The 23,865-nt window shown below is 39.2% G+C and overlaps 1 protein-coding gene across 4 annotated transcripts in view; it reads left to right on the forward strand.

Moving 5' to 3' along the window:
• LOC149597335 (NFX1-type zinc finger-containing protein 1-like) overlaps positions 1-23,865 on the forward strand; it is a 49,006-nt gene that overhangs the window by 19,132 nt on the left and 6,009 nt on the right. The window contains exons 2-9 of one of the 4 annotated variants that reach the window (XM_089861060.1): positions 13,281-13,682; positions 14,943-15,375; positions 16,250-16,711; positions 17,584-17,931; positions 18,708-19,119; positions 20,526-20,980; positions 22,249-22,700; positions 23,180-23,771. In XM_089861060.1, coding sequence (XP_089717186.1) covers positions 13,359-13,682; positions 14,943-15,375; positions 16,250-16,711; positions 17,584-17,931; positions 18,708-19,119; positions 20,526-20,980; positions 22,249-22,700; positions 23,180-23,771 — 3,478 coding nt within the window. In that variant the 5' untranslated portion in view covers positions 13,281-13,358. Of the gene's footprint in view, positions 1-11,632; positions 13,683-14,942; positions 15,376-16,249; positions 16,712-17,583; positions 17,932-18,707; positions 19,120-20,525; positions 20,981-22,248; positions 22,701-23,179; positions 23,772-23,865 lie in introns of those variants that run through there. The other 3 variants (XM_089861059.1, XM_089861061.1, XM_089861062.1) reach the window with 3 other exon arrangements.

Below are 23,865 nucleotides of genomic sequence, written 5' to 3' on the forward strand. Positions count from 1 at the left end.
CCAATTAGTACAATACAAAAAAAACTACATCTAAACAAAAAACCCTCCTTATACATTAAGAGCAGTATGAAGTCTTATCTAAGAGAGCTACCGCTCTCATAGAATTGTCTAAGAGAGCTACCGCTCTCATAGAATTGTCTAAGAGAGCTACCGCTCTCATAGAATAACGCTCGTAAAAAATGCGTTGCCAGGCGTCCTTGAATTTTGTTGATGGGCAAAATAGAAGAAGAGGACAAGCTTACGTAAAATTCAAAATATTTTCATCGTGTTAGATCGCTTCGGATTTCCGAACAACATTTTTTATCGTAGAAAAATCTCAATCTCCGGAAATAATAAGGCGGGAAACTGCGCGTGAATATTTGGCTCGACCTTGAAATAAATTTGGCGCCGAAAGTTAATACTTTCCTCGTGATCTCTGTGATCATTCCCGCGCGCGCGCACGTTCTATTATATAATAAAATAATTTAAAAATGTATATTTCACGTGCGCACGTTCTATATAATAAAATAATTTAAAAATGTATATTTCACGTGCGCACGTTCTATATAATAAAATAATTTAAAAATATATGTCTCACGCGCAACTAAAATTACTTTCACGTGAAAATAAAACTTTTTAAGCAGGAAAATCTTGACAAACGGTGGTAAATAGGGGCTTTTAACATTTTAGGAAGAGTAAATTATGGCGACGTGTTATTAAAACCTTCTCGTCTCTACGCTCGGTTAACGCGTAAGAGAGGTGGGAATTTGGGTTAATTAAACGTCCATTAAGTAAGGCCCCGACACGAACCTGTCCCTAATTGGCTGCTTACCTGAACTGATGAACCAAATCCCAGTTTATATCCAACCAACCCAAAGTAAAACCAGAAGTGGTATGATACTAGAAGTATTGAGCTAACCAAATTCTTCACTCGGCATTAGTGAAAAGACTTGATAAAACACAAACGGTTGGCCCTCTAGTGGCGGTTTCAGAATTTTTCCCTCCAAAACGTGAGACGCTCGCGGTGGTAGACGGCCGAACTAGATTCAAGGAGCCGGGTCCGTGTTCTGCGGCTTTAGGTTGAGGGGAAGGGGGTAGGAAATGTTTTTGGAACTCGACCAATTTTTCTCTCTCTAGTGTAGGCGCGATGGAAGCGGCGACTAAAATCCTCAAATTTGTTCACTAGTGCCAGGATCTATTACCAATGCTAGAGCCCTTCACTTCTAGTCTCATACCACTTCTGGTAAAACTAGATTAAACCAAACCAAACTGGACACGAGCTTGTCAAAAAAAAAACCTCTTCAATTAATTTAATATAAAGTTTGGGATCGGACGACAAGATTGTAGGCTTACCACCAATAATATACATTTTTGCAACCTTGGAATGGAACAAACTGGCGCCTTGGTACCAATTGAAACTCGATACGTTTTAAGACTGTTTACCGGAGTGTAACCTAGTTTTCTGCCCCAAACTAACTGCGAGTGAAAGAATTTCTGCTATAAGCTAGCTTTTAGAGAATCTAAAACCCGACGTCTCAAATTCCAAGAGCCCCAACGTACCTGTAGATAGATGGGTGACACTTATAGGCTGTAAAGTGTATCGTAGTCTAGGAGAAAATGTAATGGACTGCCATTACACCGAGGCTGTTAAAAATAAGTAGCGAAATAGGGAAAGAGGTACTTTTATTTCCAAATGGAATTTCGTCTCCCCTATATACACCTTGATGGAGTTTTGGTTTTTATCCCCGGAATTCCCCGCCCCCGCCCCGCCTTGACCAATAGGAAGGTCTAGTTTCGAGTTGTTTTCCGTTTTATTTTGGGTAGGAAATTGGTTCTGGGAGGGACTTTGATAGGTAGCTGTCTTTCTCAAACTGTTTTATCCCCAAAAGTATTACTCTGAAGGCCTATTCAGACGATACAACTTTTGACTCTCAACTTACTAGATCCGGGTCAAAGAGTTGAGTTAGTGCAGAAATTGGACACTGTTGATCATGCGGTTTAATTTTGTGGTGATTCAACTGGTTAAACCAACTTCTGTTGACACGTGTCCCAAATAACTAAGTTTACTCAACTCAAGTTACAAGTTGACTCATCTAAATGGCGTCAACTCGAGTTGTGTCGTCTGAATAGGCCTTAAGAGCAATGTATATTTCATTTGGGAGCTGACGAATATCGCGAGAATGCTTATAAAGTATTTATCGGTGTGACTGCAGCGTGATTCAGATCAAAAATTTCAATTTTCCATCATTTGCGAATCCAAATTCGATCAAATCAGATATTTCAATAAGTTTCGAGTTATTACTAATCCGTCCTGACTGTAAGAAGGTATACTAAGAATGCTAAGAATAATGTACGGTTTCATATTTATTTGTCCAGTTTGTTATTGTTGTTCTTTATAAAATGTAAACAAACAATTTGTTAGTTTTGGCTAGCTCGGGGTGGATTTTAATTTTAATTCTGAGTTTTGATTGAAACACTACTTTCTTTTCTATCGGATTAAACACGGCGGGGTATTCATCCGCGAATATATTTTTCCCTCCGTAGCGGTTTCTCGAGCTCATTTGAATATAAAACTAAGAATAAAAATAGGACTTGTATACCCGGTTTCAATCTTAAAATTCTAATTCGAATAGGGGCCGTTTTCCATTGGAATTTTATTCCCTTTTAAGATTGCGATTTAAATTTACATTTTTTGGACAAACGCCAAGTTGTTGTTTAAACTTTTAAGACGTTTTAACTTCTGAACTCGGACAATTTGTTATCTCTTAATTTTTAACTTTTAAAAAGGCACTTTTAAGTACACACGAGAGATTTCTTAATTACGTCCTAGGCCTATAAGAAATTTATAATTATATTTTGTATCGCGATTAAATTAAATGCATTTTAGTTAATTGGACTGGTTAATTATTCCTGGAGATGTGAAATTACCGTAATTTTTAAAAAATGGTAATTTACCGGGTAAATTACCGATTAAAATTTTGAAATTTCAAAAATTGCCGTAATTTATGGTACTTTATGTTTTAACTGGCTTATTGCCGCGGTAATTTTGTAATTTAACGGTAAATTACCGTTGTAAAATTACGGAAAGATAGAAATCAGTAATTTACGCGGTAATTGGTAAATTACCGGTAATTTACGAACGGTAAAATACCGACTCACATCTCTAATTATTCCGTCTAATATTTGAACTAGTTCATTTTAATTTGATTAGTAAATATCTTCACGTTTTTGACAGATATTAAAATTAAAATTAACATTCTATTAAGGGTTCGCGTATCGGCACCCCTTGTTATTTTCGGTTCGAATATAAAACGCTCAAAGGCGGTCAAGTGTCATTACTCCGCCGTCCGTGATTGTAAGACAGGAACTTAATTTAACTTTTTGACGCAAATTCCTTGTGCGAAATCCATGCGGTTTTTTTTATTTTATTATTAAAATTCCTGTAATGATTTTTAGGGCAGTTTTTTTTCTTTGGGTTTTTCGAAAGGGGTTCTTTTTATTTTAATTAAAATGTCAAATTTATTCGGGTATAAGATATCCCCATTTTCTTTTCGAATCAAAGTTTCTTTTTCCTAAATTAAAACTGACACATGATTTTCTTTTTTTCTTGGATAATTTTAGATTATAGAAACCATGTCTTATTGATCTTATAGTCTATTGGCTTAGAGTTACGACATTGCTAAGGTTCTTATTGGCTATGGTTAAGGTACCCTAATTTTTTCAATCATTTATTTTTGGGGCGTAGATTAAGTACACCTTTAACTGTCAATACCAATTTTAAATTTTCCAATTAAGGAGCCTGATTTTAATGACAAGCATTTTTTAATTGAATGAAAATTGATCGAGTCTTAATTAGTTTTTAAAAAAAAAAAGATTTTTAATTAACTATCAGCGTTAAGAGATCTTAAGAAAAAAATGGTACTAATCGTTTGCTATAATTAAAATTATATAGTACATTCTAAACTCTTAATTAAATATAATATAAAACAATTAAACTCAAATTATAATAGTTTTACCTGACATAGTTTTGAATCCCTAATTTTTGCGTCCCGTCCCGAAACGAGTTGTTAATTTTTCGGTCGCGTTTTTAGTTGTGGGGGGGCAGCGGGAAACTTTTGGAGGGACCCGCGACGAAGCTTGACTATCCGGTAAAAAGCCCAAACAGAAAGTTATTCTCCGAAGTTGGGCTTCGTCGCTTCTCTCCACCCTGGGTATCATCCCATTGGTCAAATTACGGCCCCCCGTTGTCATGGCAACCTTATTCCACCGACGTTAGCTCGTGCCGAAAAGCGCGCGCCCTTCCCCTCGAGCGCTTTTTTTCCCGCCAAAAGTTTCTCTCTTCTTCTTTTTCTTAATTCCGCGCGCGTGTTTTTTTTCTCGTGGCGCGAGACCCGGTCGGTTGAGTTTATTTATCACTTAGCCAAGATAGGGTCCCTCCGATTGAAGTTAGCGTTAAAAGAGAGCCACCTTGGTTAAGTTACTCGGAATTAGCGCGGTTTTGATAAGCGAAGAGTTGACTTAATTCCATTCCGCGTGTTTTTACTCTATTGGAGCGCGAGGGGAGATCTGTTTTTTTTTGTATTTCTTATATTCCGTAATTGCCAAAGCTGGGCCCGATCGCCATACCTGGTTGGAATAAAGGACCCAACTTTGGGGGGGGGGGGGGTTATTAATCAATTTAAAAATTTCCAATAATGTTTCTAATTTGTCGCGCGTGTTTCTTATAGGTTTTTAATTTCCCGCCAAATCAATCTTTTTTTGCTGGAACTAATCCGCCCCCCCCTATACAATTCCAAGAAATGCGTGGCTTTAAAATAACACCGTCTAATTATATTTAAATCCAACTGAATAATAACAACTTATAATAATGTCCTGAATAATATAAATTTCTAATGAAGTTAATTAATTAAATATCTTAAAATTTAATTATTTTAAATAACAAGCGGGTTTAAATTTTGAATGGAAACGAGGGGGCGCTTTATTGGGGCCCAAATTAAGGGCATCGGGTTCCGAAAACACTCGAGGGCCTTATATTACGAGAGGTGAACGTGAAATAGTTTTAAAACTAACAAAATGAAAGCCTTAATTAAGGCCTTAACCGCTTGAAACTTTACGGAGCGCGTTGTGTTATTAAAGACAGTTTCTAAGGTAAATTTCGGGCCGTTAAGAACCAGCAGGTGACACTTAACGTTATTTTTGTATCCTTGGACGTATTTTCAAAGAGAATCGATGCCTTTAGCCGTCCGCTAATCATTTATTTTTAATAATTATATTTTAATAATTATTATTATTTTTAATTGAAACGTCAAAAGGCGGAGTAATGAAGGATGGCCGAGTTTGAGTGTGTGGCGCTCTATGCTTAGATAACACGGGCTGCCATTACTCGGAAAGGAAAGCGTAGCTTATCTGTTTACCTGAGCGAGAAAATTCCAACCTTAATTCGACAAAATATGAAGTGACCTAAACACCAAAGACATTTTAGGGTCACCCAATATTCAAACAAATAGAACTAACGCGTGTAAAGCCCTAAACCCTGGATAATTGGTTTTATTTAATTCTTAATAAGTTCCATAGGTCAAATGACGTCACGCGTGGGTTTAAAGGGTACTTCATTAACGCCCCTTAATTGGTTAATTTGCCACCAATCTTGTAAATTGTTTACCCTAAAAATATTTGCGTAATCGCTTCTTATTAAAAATGAGAATGCTGATACGTGGGAGACCGTTGCCATGGAAACGGGAAAACTCTTTAAGATGACTTTCTTCAGGGGTGGCCCTGTTCTCATTAGAGATATTTAGCCACTTTAATTAAGTTGATAGTGCGAACGTAGACAAGCTCATTTCGCTAAATTAGCCTCCTGAGACAATAAGATTGTTAACACAAAGTTAAGAATGAAATTGCCTAATATATATTTCTCTTTCTCTCTCATTTTCTCTCTCTCTCACTCTTACTCTCTCTCACTCTCTTTCTCTCTCTCCTATCTCTTTCTCTCTCTTACTCTCTCTTTCTCTCTCTCACTCACTCTCTCTCTCCTATCTCTCTCAGAAAGTCATAGAAACACATAGAAACACATAGAAAGACAGAAACATAGAAACTCATAGAAACACAGAAACTCATAGAAAGACATAGGAACACATAGAAACTCATAGAAAGACATAGAAACACATAGAAACACAGAAACTCATAGAAACTCATAGAAACTCATAGAAACTCATAGAAACTCATAGAAACACAGAAAGACATAGAAACACATAGAAACTCATAGAAAGACATAGAAACACAAAGAAACCCATAGAAACACAAAGAAACTCATAGAAACACAAAGAAACTCATAGAAAGTCATAGAAAGACAGAAACTCATAGAAAGACATAGAAAGACATAGAAAGACATAGAAACACATAGAAACTCATAGAAACACATAGAAACTCATAGAAACTCATAGAAACACAAAGAAACTCATAGAAACTCATAGAAACACAGAAACTCATAGAAAGACAGAAAGACATAGAAAGACATAGAAACACATAGAAACTCATAGAAACACATAGAAACTCATAGAAACTCATAGAAACACAAAGAAACTCATAGAAACTCATAGAAACACAGAAACTCATAGAAAGACAGAAAGACATAGAAAGTCATAGAAACACAGAAACACATAGAAACACAGAAAGACAGAAACACATAGAAACTCATAGAAAGACAAAGAAACTCAGAAACTCTTAGAAACACATAGAAAGACATAGAAAGACATAGAAACTCATAGAAAGACATTGAAACACAAAGAAACTCATAGAAACTCATAGAAAGTCATAGAAAGACAAAGAAACTCATAGAAAGACATAGAAAGACATAGAAACACACAGAAACACAGAAACACAGAAAGACATAGAAACACATAGAAAGACATAGAAAGACATAGAAACACATAGAAACACAGAAACACATAGAAACACAGAAACACATAGAAAGACATAGAAACACATAGAAACACAGAAACACATAGAAACACAGAAACACATAGAAACACAAACACATAGAAACTCATAGAAACTCATAGAAAGACAGAAAGACATAGAAAGTCATAGAAACTCATAGAAAGTCATAGAAACACATAGAAAGACAGAAACACATAGAAACACATAGAAAGACATAGAAACACAGAAACTCATAGAAACTCATAGAAACACAGAAAGACATAGAAACACATAGAAACTCATAGAAAGACATAGAAACACATAGAAAGACATAGAAACACATAGAAAGACATAGAAACACATAGAAAGACATAGAAACACATAGAAAGACATAGAAACACACAGAAACTACAGAAAGACGGAAACACATAGAAAGACATAGAAACACAGAAACACATAGAAACTCAAACTCATAGAAACACATAGAAACTCAAACTCATAGAAACACATAGAAACTCATAGAAACTCATAGAAACACAAAGAAACTCATAGAAACTCATAGAAACACAGAAACTCATAGAAAGACAGAAAGACATAGAAAGTCATAGAAACACAGAAACACATAGAAACACAGAAAGACAGAAACACATAGAAACTCATAGAAAGACAAAGAAACTCAGAAACTCTTAGAAACACATAGAAAGACATAGAAAGACATAGAAACTCATAGAAAGACATTGAAACACAAAGAAACTCATAGAAACTCATAGAAAGTCATAGAAAGACAAAGAAACTCATAGAAAGACATAGAAAGACATAGAAACACACAGAAACACAGAAACACAGAAAGACATAGAAACACATAGAAAGACATAGAAAGACATAGAAACACATAGAAACACAGAAACACATAGAAACACAGAAACACATAGAAAAACACAGAAACACATAGAAAGACATAGAAACACATAGAAACACAGAAACACATAGAAACACAAACACATAGAAACTCATAGAAACTCATAGAAAGACAGAAAGACATAGAAAGTCATAGAAACTCATAGAAAGTCATAGAAACACATAGAAAGACAGAAACACATAGAAACACATAGAAAGACATAGAAACACAGAAACTCATAGAAACTCATAGAAACACAGAAAGACATAGAAACACATAGAAACTCATAGAAAGACATAGAAACACATAGAAAGACATAGAAACACATAGAAAGACATAGAAACACATAGAAAGACATAGAAACACATAGAAAGACATAGAAACACACAGAAACTACAGAAAGACGGAAACACATAGAAAGACATAGAAACACAGAAACACATAGAAACTCAAACTCATAGAAACACATAGAAACTCAAACTCATAGAAACACATAGAAACTCAAACTCATAGAAACACATATAAACACAGAAACACATAGAAACTCATAGAAAGACAGAAACACATAGAAACACAGAAACTCATAGAAAGACTTAGAAACACGTAGAAACACATAGAAACTCATAGAAAGACACAAACACATAGAAAGACATAGAAACACAAAGAAAGACATAGAAACACAAAGAAAGACATAGAAACACAAAGAAAGACATAGAAACACAAAGAAACACATAGAAACACAGAAAGACATAGAAAGACTTAGAAACACATAGAAACACACAGAAACACATAGAAACACATAGAAAGACAGAAACTCATAGAAACACATAGAAACACATAGAAACACATAGAAACACATAGAAACTCATAGAAACTCATAGAAAGACAGAAACACATAGAAACACATAGAAAGACATAGAAACTCATAGAAACACAGAATTACATAGAAACACATAGAAAGACAGAAACACATAGAAACACATAGAAAGACATAGAAACTCATAGAAACTCATAGAAACACAGAATTACATAGAAACACATAGAAACACATAGAAAGACAGAAAGTCATAGAAACTCATAGAAAGTCATAGAAACTCATAGAAAGTCATAGAAACTCATAGAAAGTCATAGAAACTCATAGAAAGTCATAGAAACACATAGAAAGTCATAGAAACACATAGAAAGTCATAGAAACACATAGAAAGTCATAGAAACACATAGAAAGACAGAAACACAGAAACTCATAGAAACACATAGAAACACATAGAAACTCATAGAAACACATAGAAACTCATAGAAAGACATGGAAACTCATAGAAACTCATAGAAACTCATAGAAAGACATAGAAACACAAAGAAACTAATAGAAAGACATAGAAAGACAGAAACACAGAAACACAGAAACTACAGAAAGACGGAAACACAGAAACACATAGAAACACATAGAAAGACATAGAAACACATAGAAACACATAGAAAGACATAGAAACACAGAAAGACATAGAAACACAGAAAGACATAGAAACACAGAAAGACATAGAAACACAGAAAGACATAGAAACACATAGAAAGACATAGAAACACATAGAAACTCAAACTCATAGAAACACATATAAACACATAGAAACACATAGAAACACATTGAAACTCATAGACACTCATAGAAACACAGAAACACTTAGAAACACAGAAACTCATAGAAACTCATAGAAAAACATAGAAACTCACTCTCTCTTTCTCTCTCTCACTCTCTCGCTCTCTCTCTCTCACTCTCTCGCTCTCTCTCTCACTCTCTCTTTCTCTCTCTCACTCTCTCACTCTCTCTCTCACTCTCTCTCCTATCTCTTTCTCTCTCTCACTCTCTTTCTCTCTCTCCTATCTCTCTCTTTCTCTCTCCCCTATCTCTCTCCTTCTTTCTCTCTTTCTCTCTCTTTCCCTCTCTCTCTCTCCTATCTCTCTCTCACAGTCACCAAGACAATCTACCAATCTCTGGTTCACCATAATATTGACCCCCCTACACCGTTTGCCGCACTTCCTTTGGTACCACGCTTACCTCGTTTTAACATCTTTGGTGTATGGCAACCGTCACGCCGTTCGAAGTTTACGACTCGAATGGAGAACTCCCTTCAATGGCGCCTAATGCATGGTAGTCTACCTTGCCCTTCGCGTATGCACCATGTCCATACTGATTATGCCACGCCCTCATGCCCGTTCTGTCCATGTGTTGGGTCATTAGATCACATGTATCTCACTTGCCCGCTCTATGAGACGGTCTCCTCTCGCGTTCTTTTGTGGGTTCACGAGGTCCGACATCACGCTCATGATGATGCTGATGTCTGGTTCCTTCCCTTAGGCAAGAATCACGATTTTTGCAACCTTGCCTTTATTTTACTAAAACGCGTTTTTTACGAGTTTTATAGCGTCATCCCGAACAACACCCTGAACCCCGTGGATTTTAATAATATAGTTGAACGCCTTGTTTCCAGGCATCGTCGCCTCACCATTGCTAGAGTTTCTGCTCTACGCTCTGGGGGTGACGATCCTGAATTTCTAAAAATTCATGGGATCTCACGTGGATTTTTCGATTTGCCAGTACCCTTCCCCCCTAGCAACTTTTTTACCCCTTTTCTTTTGTTCATTTTTTAAAACAACAGCCAACCCCTTAGTTTTAATTTCTTAATTTAAATTGGTTTTTTTGATTTGTAATTTTGTAATATTTTAGTCACACATTGTAATTATCATCATCATATTGTCATACTGACACATTAAATGATCTCCTTTTAAAAACAAAAAAACTTTCTCTCTCTCTCTCTCTCTCTCTCTCTCTCTCTCTCTCTCTCTCTTTCGGGGGGATGGGGGGGGGGAACCGCTTAAACTGGATTTTAAAATTTTTCCTCAAGGATTTATGGATTTTCAATAAAGACGTCTGCTCGAATAGCAACATTTGGCTCCAAACCAAAATGCCCCAAAACTTCTTTAATGTAATTTTAATAAGACCGCCCTTTTTTATCCCCTTGTATTCTTTACACTAAATAGCCTATTTTGAACTGAAGTCGAGCGAGTTTTGTTTTGAAGAAAATCCCATGAATATTGAATTTTTTTCTTAACAAATAAAAGAAATTGTGAAAGTTTCATAAAGACCGCTGCTCTACTTACTACATTTAAAAGTGTACCTATAGCCGAAATTTTTTCTATTTTCCATAATTGTTCGTGATTTCGTCAAATTTCGGCATTTATTTTTTCATTTCGGGAGTTCTTATTTGATTTCACCAAACATTTCTTTGATTTCGGGATTTCGCCAAAAACGTTTCTTCGTTGATTTCGTGATTTTGTGTGAAAGATTTTGCGAGAAGCGTACGGGATTTTGTGTAAATGTTGCACCCCTTGTATTTGTGTCTCATAAATAATACAGTTCCGTTTAAAGTTAATTATTTTAACCGTGTGTTCTTAAATGTTTATACGTATAAAAAATATAGCGACCAATGGAGATCCTGACAATGACGTAAAGATCCTAAAACCCAAAACATTGTCCCGCAAAGGTTTCTCCTATTGATTCTGACCAATATGAATGTAAATAAACAACAAGAAAATCAACGAGTCCCAAGAAGGCTTTAGCTTTACTCGTCTTGATTCTAGCCTGCAAATTAAACATGAATAAACTGGTACCATGGACGAACCAATACTGATGGACGGATGGCAGAGGGAGAAAGTTGAAAAATACTTGTTAATTCGCCTTCTAGCGGCAGATAGTAGCAAACCGGATAATGGGGGCATAAGGGGGAATCAACGTTCTAAAGAGGGAAGCAGATAACGTCTCACTTTGTCTAGATGGCGCTAGCTCTTTCCAGCCAGTTTTTTTGGGGCTGAAAAGGGGGAAGTAAGCTTAATGTTGGTTGTTTAGTCGCTTAGTATGGGGCTCTATGGGCTCCCATCGGTCCTTCAGTATTGCTTAGTCCATGCTGGTACCGAGGACCAGTAACCCCCAGCGCCAACAATATGAAACTGGTTTTTGGGACCAGTAACCCCCAGCGCCAACAATATGGAACTGGTTTTTGGGACCAGTAACCCCCAGCGCCAACAATATGAAACTGGTTTTTGGGACCAGTAACCCCCAGCGCCAAAAATATGGAACTGGTTTTTGGGACCAGTAACCCCCAGCGTCAACAATATGGAACTGGTTTTTGGGACCAGTAACCCCCAGCGTCAACAATATGAAACTGGTTTTTGGGACCAGTAACCCCCAGCGCCAACAATATGGAACTGGTTTTTGGGACCAGTAACCCCCAGCGTCAACAATATGGAACTGGTTTTTGGGACCAGTAACCCCCAGCGTCAACAATATGAAACTGGTTTTTAGGACCAGTAACCCCCAGCGTCAACAATATGGAACTGGTTTTTGGGACCAGTAACCCCCAGCGTCAACAATATGGAACTGGTTTTTGGGACCAGTAACCCCCAGCGTCAAAAATATGAAACTGGTTTTTGGGACCAGTAACCCCCAGCGCCAACAATATGGAACTGGTTTTTGGGACCAGTAACCCCCAGCGTCAACAATATGGAACTGGTTTTTGGGACCAGTAACCCCCAGCGTCAACAATATGAAACTGGTTTTTAGGACCAGTAACCCCCAGCGTCAACAATATGGAACTGGTTTTTGGGACCAGTAACCCCCAGCGTCAACAATATGAAACTGGTTTTTAGGACCAGTAACCCCCAGCGTCAACAATATGAAACTGGTTTTTGGGACCAGTAACCCCCAGCGTCAACAATATGGAACGGCACAGTGCCGTTTTAGGAACGGGGGATTACGTGGTGCATTTTGTTGTCTGACTCGACTCAAAGTCTCCCCTCTTATACATTCTCCTTGGTGCAACATTTCGTTGGTTGTAACTCAAATTGCAATAAAGGTTGAAGAATGTTGGGTCAGCAATATTGGACGTTACAATAAAACAATGATACTTAGAGGGAAAAGGGGATGAAATAGTTTAACATTGACAACTGTAGCTTTTGTTTGGACCACGGATAGATTTAATTTTAGAAGTAGGAATAGAGAACGGTTAGTATTTACTTCAGTCCGACTCATAGACCACCCAGTATAGAGCCCCTCCCTCCAATACGTAACGAAAAGTTTAAATTATCTTATTGGGGCTCACTTAAACTACGTTTTGATGACGTTGCTGACGGGGACGGCGAAAAATACGTCATTCCTTTTTACCTCTGTCGCTATGACCCGCCGCCTCTTCTTTTATATCCCCCCGTCCCGTCACGTGGAAGGGGGTCCGGGACTTTGACGCGAGCCCAGATTACTCTGTTCTCCATTCCTACTTCTAAAATTAAATCTATCCCTGTTGGGACTTAAACCTAGCAACTTAATGATCTGAAAATTCATGGCAACCTTCTAGAATACTTACTAAATCGTTTCTCGGTACTTATTGTACTAATTTCGACTTCAACCCGCTCTTTTTTCCAAATAATTAAAATATAGGTTACTATAGTACAACCCGTTGGCAATTCAAAAAGCTTTCGTACAATTCCAATCTTTCCTACCGTCCGAGAAATCTCTATGCACCGAAGACCATTCTTGAAGAAGAACTTGATCTCCGGGAGCTATTTGAGCGTTGACGAGTACTTGGACACGCAGTACCGTTTGCTAAGGGAGGATTTCGTTCGACCCCTGAGGGAAGGTATCGCCTCGTACTTGGAGCACTTTAGAATCGGATCCAATGGCCGGGTGCAAGATATCAAGGTCTACCATAACGTCACCATCAAGAACGCCTTGGTTTCCAATGAGGGCGTCTTGTACCAAGTCCATTTTGATTTTGCCTCCAATCCAAATCTCAGGAATATCAGATGGGAAGCTACCAAGAGACTCATCTACGGAAATTTGGTAAGTTCTACATTTCTTTTCAAGTACTTTAAGTTTTATATTGGGGTTTAAAGAAATTTGGTGGTAAGTGGTTTATTTCTTGATCTTTTTGCATGTCGTAAGGAATTAGATTTGGAGAATTGACAGTATGTCTTGCTATTTTGCTTAATTACTCGGCCCCTGTTTGTCGTAATCCCACGTCTTTAGTACGGTTGGATGGGGGGAAAATAGGGCTATAACATACTTAAAGGGCATCCCCGTATCTCTAGTAGAACCAGAGTTATGAGCCTCCAAAATTAGCAGCACCGGTATTCCTATGGAGGGTATGTTTTTGAACATTTTGCTCAATTACTCGGCCCCTGTTTGTCGTAGTCCCAAGTCTTTAGTATGGTTGGATGGGGAACAAATTGGACTATAACATACTCAAAGGACATCTCACTATCTCTAGTAGAACCAGAGTTATGAGCCTCCAAAGTTGGGTCTAATGCTATTCCTATGGAGGGTATGTTTTTGAACATTTTGCTTAATTACTCGGCCCCCGTTTGTCGTGGCCCTAAGTCTTTAGTATGGTTGGATGGGGGACAAATTGGACTATAACATTCTCAAAGGACATCCCCCTATCTCTAGTAGAACCAGAGTTATGAGCCTCCAAATTTGGGTGTAACGCTATTCCTATGGAAGGGGGTGTGTTTTTGAACATTTTGCTTAATTACTCGACCTCTGTTTGTCGTAGCCCTAAGTCTTTAGTATGGTTGGATGGGGGTCAAATAGGACTATAACATACTCAAAGGGCATCCCCGTATCTATAATAGAACCAGAGTTATGAGCTTCCAAAATTGGGTCTAATCTAATGCTATTACTATGGAGGGGTATGTTTATGAACGTTTTGCTTAATTACTCGGCACCTGTTTGCAGTACTGGTTCTTTAAAAAAAGAAAATTAATATTTTAGTGTCTTATATACCCTAATTCCTATAATTCTGGAAAACCGTCCTATAAAATCCTTTTCATGAAAAAATACCTATAATTCCTAGGCCAATAAACATTTTCGAAATTCAGCTGTCTTAGAGTTACGAGCCTCCAAATAAGGATGGGGCTTGAAAAATTAGCGGCGCTGTCTTTTACTATTTATTTTAATTACTCGTTCATTAATTACTGTAACCCCAAGTATGAGGCATCGGTGCAAAGGGAAGAAGTGGAACTGTATCTTTACAAACCCCAATGTCGTACTCGTTATTAGATTCCTAAGTAGTTCAACCAATGATTTCTTGTTCCCAAATAGGTTTGCCTTAGCTTCGACAGCTTTCAAACGCTGTACTTCGGGACAGTAGGCAGTCGGGACCCTTTGAGCATGAGAAACGGCATTGTCCAAGTGAAATTTGAGAACTGCAATGACATCCTGCGAATGAAATACAGAAATTTCACCATGGTCGAAACGGACGCCTATTTCGAAGCCTTCAGATACGTTTTAACAGCCTTGCAGAACATCGATGAATCGACTTTCCCTTTGAAGGAACATATTGTCCACGTGCAGAAGGAAGTGTCCCATCCCCAGTACATCAATCAGGACACGGTGTACTGCTTCAAGTACCTGACCAAAGAGCACAAGGAGAGTTTGAAGTGTGACGTCGAAAGTAGGGACCCAGTACCGTCTGACACCATATCCTGCGTTTGTAAGGACACTGTTGGCGAATTACCCGTTAAATTGTTGAAAGGTAAGTTGTTTTTGGTTGCTTTTTGGGTCCCCATTTTTAAAATATGGTGATGGACATGTTGCACCCCGAACCATCCCAGTTAGGGTTAGATATCCTGGATAAGTCAGTGATTTGGTCCTTTGGAAAATGGGGGGAAAGTCAGGGATTTCAAGTTTGGCCCTAAAACGTCGGGATAGGTCAGGGATTTGGTTTGGTATATGAAATTATTATTGCTTGGAGCAATGCTAAATATGGGCCTGCAGGTGTCATCATGAAGTGGGCTCTGGTAAACACGTACTTAAAATGGTCCCAGGGATATTGGCAAAATTTGGTCAGGGATAAGCTGGATAAGTCAGGGATTTTCAACACTAAAATTTCGCCCGGAGCCTGTCAGTTAACTTGGGTCCGCTAAAGCAGGGTTCGTACGGATCCTGGAAAATCTGGATAAGTCAGGGATATGGGAAATAGGAGAATAAGTCAGGGATTCGAAAGTTTTTCCTAAAAAGTCAGGGATTTCGTTTGGTATATCAAACCATGCTTCGACCAATGATAAATATGAGCCAGGTGTGAAAAGTGGGCTCTGGTAAATACCTTAAAATGGTCAGGGATATTTCGAAAATTTGGTCAGGGATAACCTGGATAAAGTCAGGGATTTTGAAAGTAAAAATTTCGTACGAACCCTGTTAAGGGGGTTTTGCCGGTCCCCCAGTGTTGCCAGGTCGTTGTTGCGGTTCTGAGTAAGGCTATCAGTTCAGTACTTGACCAACTGGACTCGCAGAGGGCCTGACAACACTGTACTGAAGCCGATAGAGGGGGAGGGATTTTCTGTAGCCCTTTTAGTGAAGATTGAGTTAGGCAAACCCGTTCACGAATCGCGGTCATAATTTTCATCCAGATGAGACATGGCCCTCAGCCGAAACCCTAAACCTGGATGAATCTCAAAAAGAGGCTTTGAAAATGGCCCTGACCAAGAAAGTCGCCATAATTCAGGGTCCACCCGGGACGGGCAAGACATTCGTCGGCTTGAAGATCATGGAAGCCCTTTTGCATAATCAGAACCATTGGAAAGGTCCTCAACCGGAAGAGGCTCCGTCGCCCATCGTGGTCGTTTGTTACACGAATCACGCGTTGGATCAGTTCCTGGAAGGTGTCTTGGAGTTGACCGATAAGATCGTCAGGGTCGGAGGACGAAGTACTAGCAAGAAATTGCAACCCTATTGCATGGCGCAGCTCAAAAGGAATCGCAATCGGAACCATCGCGGACAATACATGGCCGGACATTTTCAGAAAATGAAAAAGGACCTCGAGGATACCTTAAGAGAAATTAATGAGAAAGACAGACAGTTGAAAAATTCCGGTAAGTTTCTTTCACTTGTTCTTTAAGGATAGGCCTTTTTTCCCGCGGTTTTGTAGAGCCAAGTTAGGGCTCGGACTCGGAGTTGTAATAATTAATAAGTCGGGACTCTGGGTTTGTTTTAATTAACAAATGAGTCGGGACTCGTCTTGAACTAGCTCTCAGTCTCTAGCATTACGAAGTATAGGTAGTGTCAGGGATAGATTTAATTTAAGAAGTAGGTATGGAGAACGGTTAGTATTTCAGGGTTCGTACGGAACCTGGAAAACCTGGATAGGTCAGGGATACGGAAAATAGGGGTTATAAGTCAGGGATTTAAAAAAAATTCATAAAAAGTCAGGGATATGTCAGGGATTTCGTTTGGTATATCAAACCATGCTTCGAGCAATGCTTAATATGAGCCAGGTGTGATGAAGCGGGCTCTGGTAAACACCTTAAAATGATCAGGGATATTGCTAAAATTTGGTCAGCGATTTTCATTGTAAAAATTTCGTACGAACCCTGGATTTACTTCAGTCCGACTCATAGCCCGCCCAGTATAGAGCCCCTCCAACCAACACGTACCGAAAAGTTTTAAATTATCTTATTGGCTCACTTAAACTACGTTTTGATGACGTTGCTGACGGGGACGGCGAAAAATACCAGTAATTCCTTTTTACCTCTGTCGCTATGACCCTCCCGCCTCCTCTTTCATACCCCCTCCGTCCCGTGGAAGGGGGTCCGGGACTTTGACGCACGCCCAGATTACTCTGGTCTCCATTCCTACTTCTAAAATTAAACCTATCCCTGGTAGTGTCATACTTATGGAACATATCTTATAAACTTATGCAACGTCAGCCATTTCAGTATTTTTTTTCTTTTTTCAAACCATTTAGGCAACATTATCCTATCAGAAGAAACTCTGAAACCCGTCATTGACCCTGATCAATACGCAAGCTTGACCCAAGACCCACCGGCCTATTTGAACTTGTCCAACGTTTCGCGTATGCTCCCTTATTGGCTGGGAATTCAATTGCCCCCTCACGTCTTGAACTGTCATATCGAAGATGACGAAAAAACGTGGATCGTCGAAAACGAAGTCACCCCCAAAAAGAAGTCGCCCTCCAAAGTCTTCAATCCGCGCAATATTGAACCCAAAACTTACGAAGTTAAAGAGTACACCAATGTCTTTTGCGCCAATCAAAGGGACAGGTTGGATCGTGAAAAGAAACGCGGGAACCAAGGTAAGATACCATACCATTTATTTTTAGCTACTTTAAACCTAGATTATGGAAGCGTTGTTGGTTTGTTAGCTAGTTAGTTAGTTCGTGTGTGTGTCTGTTTGTTTGTGGTGATAGTGTACGCGAAAATAAAATACGTTTGTTTCGGAAGCAGTTTTTTGTTTAATTAGAGAGTGTTAATGTTCTATACAGCTTAGGGTACATGTCAAATATGGGGATATAACAATAATCAATTTGAGTTAAATTTTTAAGTAATTTAAATTAAGTTAAATATTGAGATGGCTGGTGACGTGGTAACATTTTAAATTGTTTAAGAACTGGTCCGCTACCTAGCTTCGCGTTTAGCAAAGGCACTCGGCGTTGCCCATCAGCCCATCGGGACATTTTTATTAGATATCGGGCGGCCGTTTTTAAACATGGCGGCATATCGAAGCCCATAAGCCATAAAGCCCCGTCTGTAGGATATATGGAACCAATGTACTAAATATTAAAGAAATCTGTTGAAATGCACGGACGTATTCCATAAAGAAAGTTTTTTTACATTTATGGACGCCATTTAATTCAAGATGGCGGCGGGATTTTGAAAATTCTTTCTTACTGTCTGCCTAGTACTTAATAGTAAAGTCCCTGCAGAATTTCAGTCTTCTTTGTAAAGCGGTTTGACGTGGGCGTTGATAATCAGTCAGTTAGGACTTATTACTCCAGCACACGTAGCTATTAACATTACGTCAATGCAATTTATCTTGGTTTAACAAATCCCATAAATAATATGAACGCAGATAACCAAGTAGCGGATCCTTCCGAGGCGCAAGTACCTAAACGCGACGCGTCCGCGACCGAGCACTTTGACACCAAGGAAGTCGATCGTATCATAGCTCAGCGACAAGACACTCCCGATGAAGGCGAGGTTAGCGTCATTTGTTTGGACGAACAAGAGGAAGCCGACGAGTTCTTTCAAAGACTGGGCTGCCATGACGCGGATTTTAAGACTGTCGGCGGCAAGGAACTGAAGCGGGAACGGAAGTTGATTGCCACCAACTTGAAAGAGTGCAGGATTCTGACGGATCAAGAGATGGAGGAACTGAAAAAGAAGAGTGTCTGGAATTTGAGGAATGAGGACAAGTGGAGGTTGTACAAGACGTGGCATTTCTTGTATAATAAACACGTCAGACAGGAACTTGAAGAATTACGGTAAGCAAAGATTTTTCACTTTGTCTTCTAGTCAGTTTGAGTCCGATTGATGTGGTATCAGATACCTAGTATAGTTTAGATGGAGGACAGTTGTAGGTAACTTATTTTTAACGGGGTTTATTTAGAATGTAGTAGGACAGTTGTAGGTAACTTATTTTGAACGGGGTTTATTTAGAATGTAGTAGGACAGTTGTAGGTAACTTATTTTGAACGGGGTTTATTTAGAATGTAGTAGGACAGTTGTAGGTAACTTATTTTGAACGGGGTTTATTTAGAATGCAGAACAGTTGTTGGTAACTTATCCTGAACGTGGTTTATATGATGTACAGTTTTAGGTAACTTATCTTGAACGGGGTTTATATGAAGGACAGTTGTCGGTAACTTATCCTGAACTGGGTTTATATGAAGGACAGTTGTCGGTAACTTATCCTGAACAGGGTTTATATGAAGGACAGTTGGTGTTAACTTATCCTGAACGGGGTTTATATGAAGGACAGTTTTAGGTAACTTGTCCTGAACGGGGTTTATATGAAGGACAGTTGTTGGTAACTTATCCTGAACGGGGTTTATATGAAGGGCAGTTGTTGTTAACTTATCCTGAACGTTATTTATATGAAGGACAGTTGTTGGTAAGGGTTTAAGTGGAGTACAATTGTAGGTAACTTACCCTGAACGGGGTTTATCTGTGAAAGATTTAGATGGAGGACAATTGTAGGTAACTTACCCTGAACGGGGTTTATCTGTGAAAGATTTAGATGGAGGACAATTGTAGGTAACTTACCCTGAACGGGGTTTATCTGTGAAAGATTTAGATGGAGGACAATTGTAGGTAACTTACCCTGAACGGGGTTTATCTGTGAAAGATTTAGATGGAGGACAATTGTAGGTAACTTACCCTGAACGGGGTTTATCTGTGAAAGATTTAGATGGAGGACAATTGTAGGTAACTTACCCTGAACGGGGTTTATCTGTGAAAGATTTAGATGGAGGACAATTGTAGGTAACTTACCCTGAACGGGGTTTATCTGTGAAAGATTTAGATGGAGGACAATTGTAGGTAACTTACCCTGAACGGGGTTTATCTGTGAAAGATTTAGATGGAGGACAATTGTAGGTAACTTACCCTGAACGGGGTTTATCTGTGAAAGATTTAGATGGAGGACAATTGCAGGTAACTTACGCTGAACGGAGTTTGACTTAGAAGGGTTTAGATGGAGGGCAATTAGGGGTAACTTACCCTGAACGGGTTTGAAGCTAAACACCTTAGTGACACGTTTAGATGAAGGGCATTTTCAGCAAACATATACCGGCCCTGAAATGGTTATTCCGATGTTAGTTAAGCTAAGTTAGAGACTTTGAAACTGTGGAACGTATGAGGTGGTTACGTTAGAGCTATAACATTCCAGGAAAGAATACGAGCGAAAACTAAAGGCCTTTAACGAAATCCGTACCGAAGAGGAACTGGTCATCGCTAGAAACGCCCTCGTAATTGGACTAACCACGTCAGGCGCCGCTAAATACCGGCACTTTGTCCAGAACCTACGATCCAAGATACTCATAGTTGAAGAAGCGGCCGAAGTCCTTGAGGCGCAAGTGGTCACCTCCCTGAGCAAGTACACCGAACACCTGATCTTAATCGGCGACCACCAACAACTGAGGCCCAATCCGGTTGTCTTCGAATTGGCCATGCATTACCATTTGGACGTGTCTCTTTTCGAACGCCTAATTAAGAATGATCTGCCCTACGTCACCTTGGGGATACAGCATCGTATGAGGCCTTGCATTTCAAAGTTACTGGTGCCTACCATCTACAACGAGCTTCAAGATCACGAGATCGTCATGAAGTACGAAGACGTTAAGGGTGAGTGGAAGAGTTTAAGATTATTTGGAATGTTGTGGTTGTGGAGGCGTGGACAGGGTTGCCGCGGGTCAGGGAAAGGTGTGTGCATGTACAATGTTGTTATGTGGGGAGGGGGCCTCTATTAAGCTTATTTTCCTCCATTAAATGGAGCTCTACTGCGCACGCGTGAACTATTGAATTTCGTGCCGTTATCAGTCAGGGTTCGTAAGTCAGGGATTTAAAGTTTTGTCCTTAAACGTCAGGGATTTCGCGCAATGCTAAATATGGGCCCAGGTGTCATCAGGGTTCATACAAACATGGAAAACCTGGATAAATCAGGGAAATAAATAGTTGACAAAAACCTCAGGGAAATTTCGATTTTTTAGTAAAATTCAGGGAAATCGGGGAAATTTGCATCAAACACGGGCAGAGTAATTAAGCAAAATGTTCATAAACATGCCCTCCATTGGATTAACATTACACTATACTTTGGAGGCTCATAACTCTGGTTCTACTAGAGATACGGGGATGTCCTTTGAGTATGTTATACAGGGTTCATACGAACATAGAAAACAGGGAAAACCTGGAAATATCAGGGAAATTGGTGTAGAGGAAAAAAATCAGGGAAATATCAGGGAAAATGAAAATTTCTTCGAAAAAACAGGGAAAATTAATTTTTATTCCAAAAAATCAGGGAAATTAATAAGTGAAACAAATACACTTCAGTGGGACCCATGATCTAATTTGGTGCACGAAAAAAATCGATGTTAGTTGTCTCTGTGGAGAGAAATATATTTCTTCTCTATATGGAATTCTGTATTTTGGTTCTGTATATTATAACCTAACAAAGAATGGTAAACATGGTTGTAGGTGTAGTCTGGTTACCCTATTTGAAATTATAACACTCCTCCAATGTAAAAAATGCACCTGGAAATTTATAAGAAGTACTCTGGAAAACCTGGAAATATCAGGGAAATTGGCTTTGGAAATTTCGTATGAACCCTGGTTATAGTCCTATTTGCCCTCCTAGTTAAAATTTGCTCCATAGGATACTCCATATACGGAAAAAACCTGGAAATCTCAGGGAAATTGGTTTTCCAAAAGTTGTATGAACCCTGGTTATCATGAAGTGGGCTCTGGTAAACACGTACTTAAAATTGTCCCAGGGATATTGGTAAAATTTGGTCAGGGATAAGCTTGAAAAGTCGGGGAGGGATTTTCAATAGAAATAGTTCGTCCGAACCCTGGAATAGCGTCAAATAAAAATTGGGCCCACCATCTCCATATAGGTTTTAAAAAGAACATGTTCTTCTTGAACCACGAATCGCACGAAGTCCGTCCCGAGCACGACAGTACCAGTCGCGTAAACATGCACGAAGCCGAATTTATAGTCGCCCTTTGTCACTACGTACTTAAGCAAGGTTACAAGCAATCTCAAGTTACCATCCTAACGACTTATCAAGGACAATTGTCCACCATTCGCCGTCTAATGCCCAAACACTGGGAAAATGTCCAAGCCACCGTTGTCGATAATTACCAAGGCGAGGAAAACGATATCATATTGATGTCTTTCGTTCGGAGCAACGAAACTGGGGTTATTGGTTTCCTTAAAACGGCGAATAGGGTCTGCGTTGCCCTTTCTAGAGCCAAAAAGGGACTTTATTGCATCGGCAATTTTAATTTGCTCGCCAGGCATAGTGAATTGCGGGAAAAAATCACGACGCATTTGCGGGAAACTGAGGTAAATTATCTTTCAGTAAATTATACCAGAAGTATATATTTTACTTCTCTTCGAGAGAAGTGTACCACTACAAAGCGGGAGGGGTAATTGTAACATGATTCTTCCCAACATCAAAATTAACATTTGTAGTGTATAAGGTTACTAAAGTCCGTACGCGATAAATAGTTCCCCCTCATCATTATACTCTATTAGCGCATGCGCTTGTGCATGGATATTTGTCCCACGTCAAGACAATCAAGGTTTGTGGGCTGATTGCTGTCTGAGGATTTAGTAAATGCCAAACAGTTGTAGAATTGACCCCCTAGCACGGTGCGATAGTTACCCATCTGAATTGAGTTTGATGAGCGGGAGAGCAAACCAAAATGGTGCCATGAGCCCGGGAAGAATCATGTTACATAACTAAAGTATTAAGAGGATACAGAGTGTCATCCTTCTTCTATTATCCCCTTCTGATTATACTTAATAACACCAATTTGCAGTCAATCGGAACCAATCTGGAACTAGTTTGTCAATTGCACAATCGCGTAACTTTAGTTTCCAAAGCGGATCACTTTAAAAACGTACCAGACGGGGGTTGCCTCGAAAAATGCAATGTTATCCTTAATTGCGGCCATAAATGCAATCGCAATTGCCATCCCGTCGATCAGGAGCATTTGGAAATCGAATGCCCCAAACCTTGCGAAAAATTGCTGAATTGCAAGCATAAATGCGTTAAACTTTGCTACCAAGAATGCGGCGATTGCAAAGTACTCGTACCCAAAATGATGGACAATTGCGGCCACAAAATTATGGTTCCTTGTTGCGAAAAGGATACGGATGACCTATCTTGCGATATGCCCTGTTTGATGCATAAGAGTTGCGGACATCCTTGCAGCGGCAAATGCGGACAACCTTGCAAGCAATGTAGCGTTCAAGTTAAAGTTATGTTGGCATCGTGTGGTCACGAGGTCTTGACCACTTGCCATCAAAAGGATTTGGAAGTATGCCAAGAAAGATGCCGAAAAGTTTTGCCTTGCGGACATAGATGCCTTTACAGTTGCGGAGAAATTTGCGGACCTTGCAGAATTAAAGGTAGGTCAAATGGGTTGCCACGGGGTCAGGCAGGGTTCGTACGGAACCTGGATGGTCAGGGATTTGGAAAAAGTCGTAGAACTGATCTCTAATT

Source organism: Phalangium opilio, unplaced genomic scaffold (assembly GCF_054372755.1).
Source record: "Phalangium opilio isolate 3A_F unplaced genomic scaffold, DU_Popi_V2 ptg000362l_1, whole genome shotgun sequence".
In the NCBI taxonomy this organism is placed as follows: domain Eukaryota; kingdom Metazoa; phylum Arthropoda; class Arachnida; order Opiliones; family Phalangiidae; genus Phalangium; species Phalangium opilio.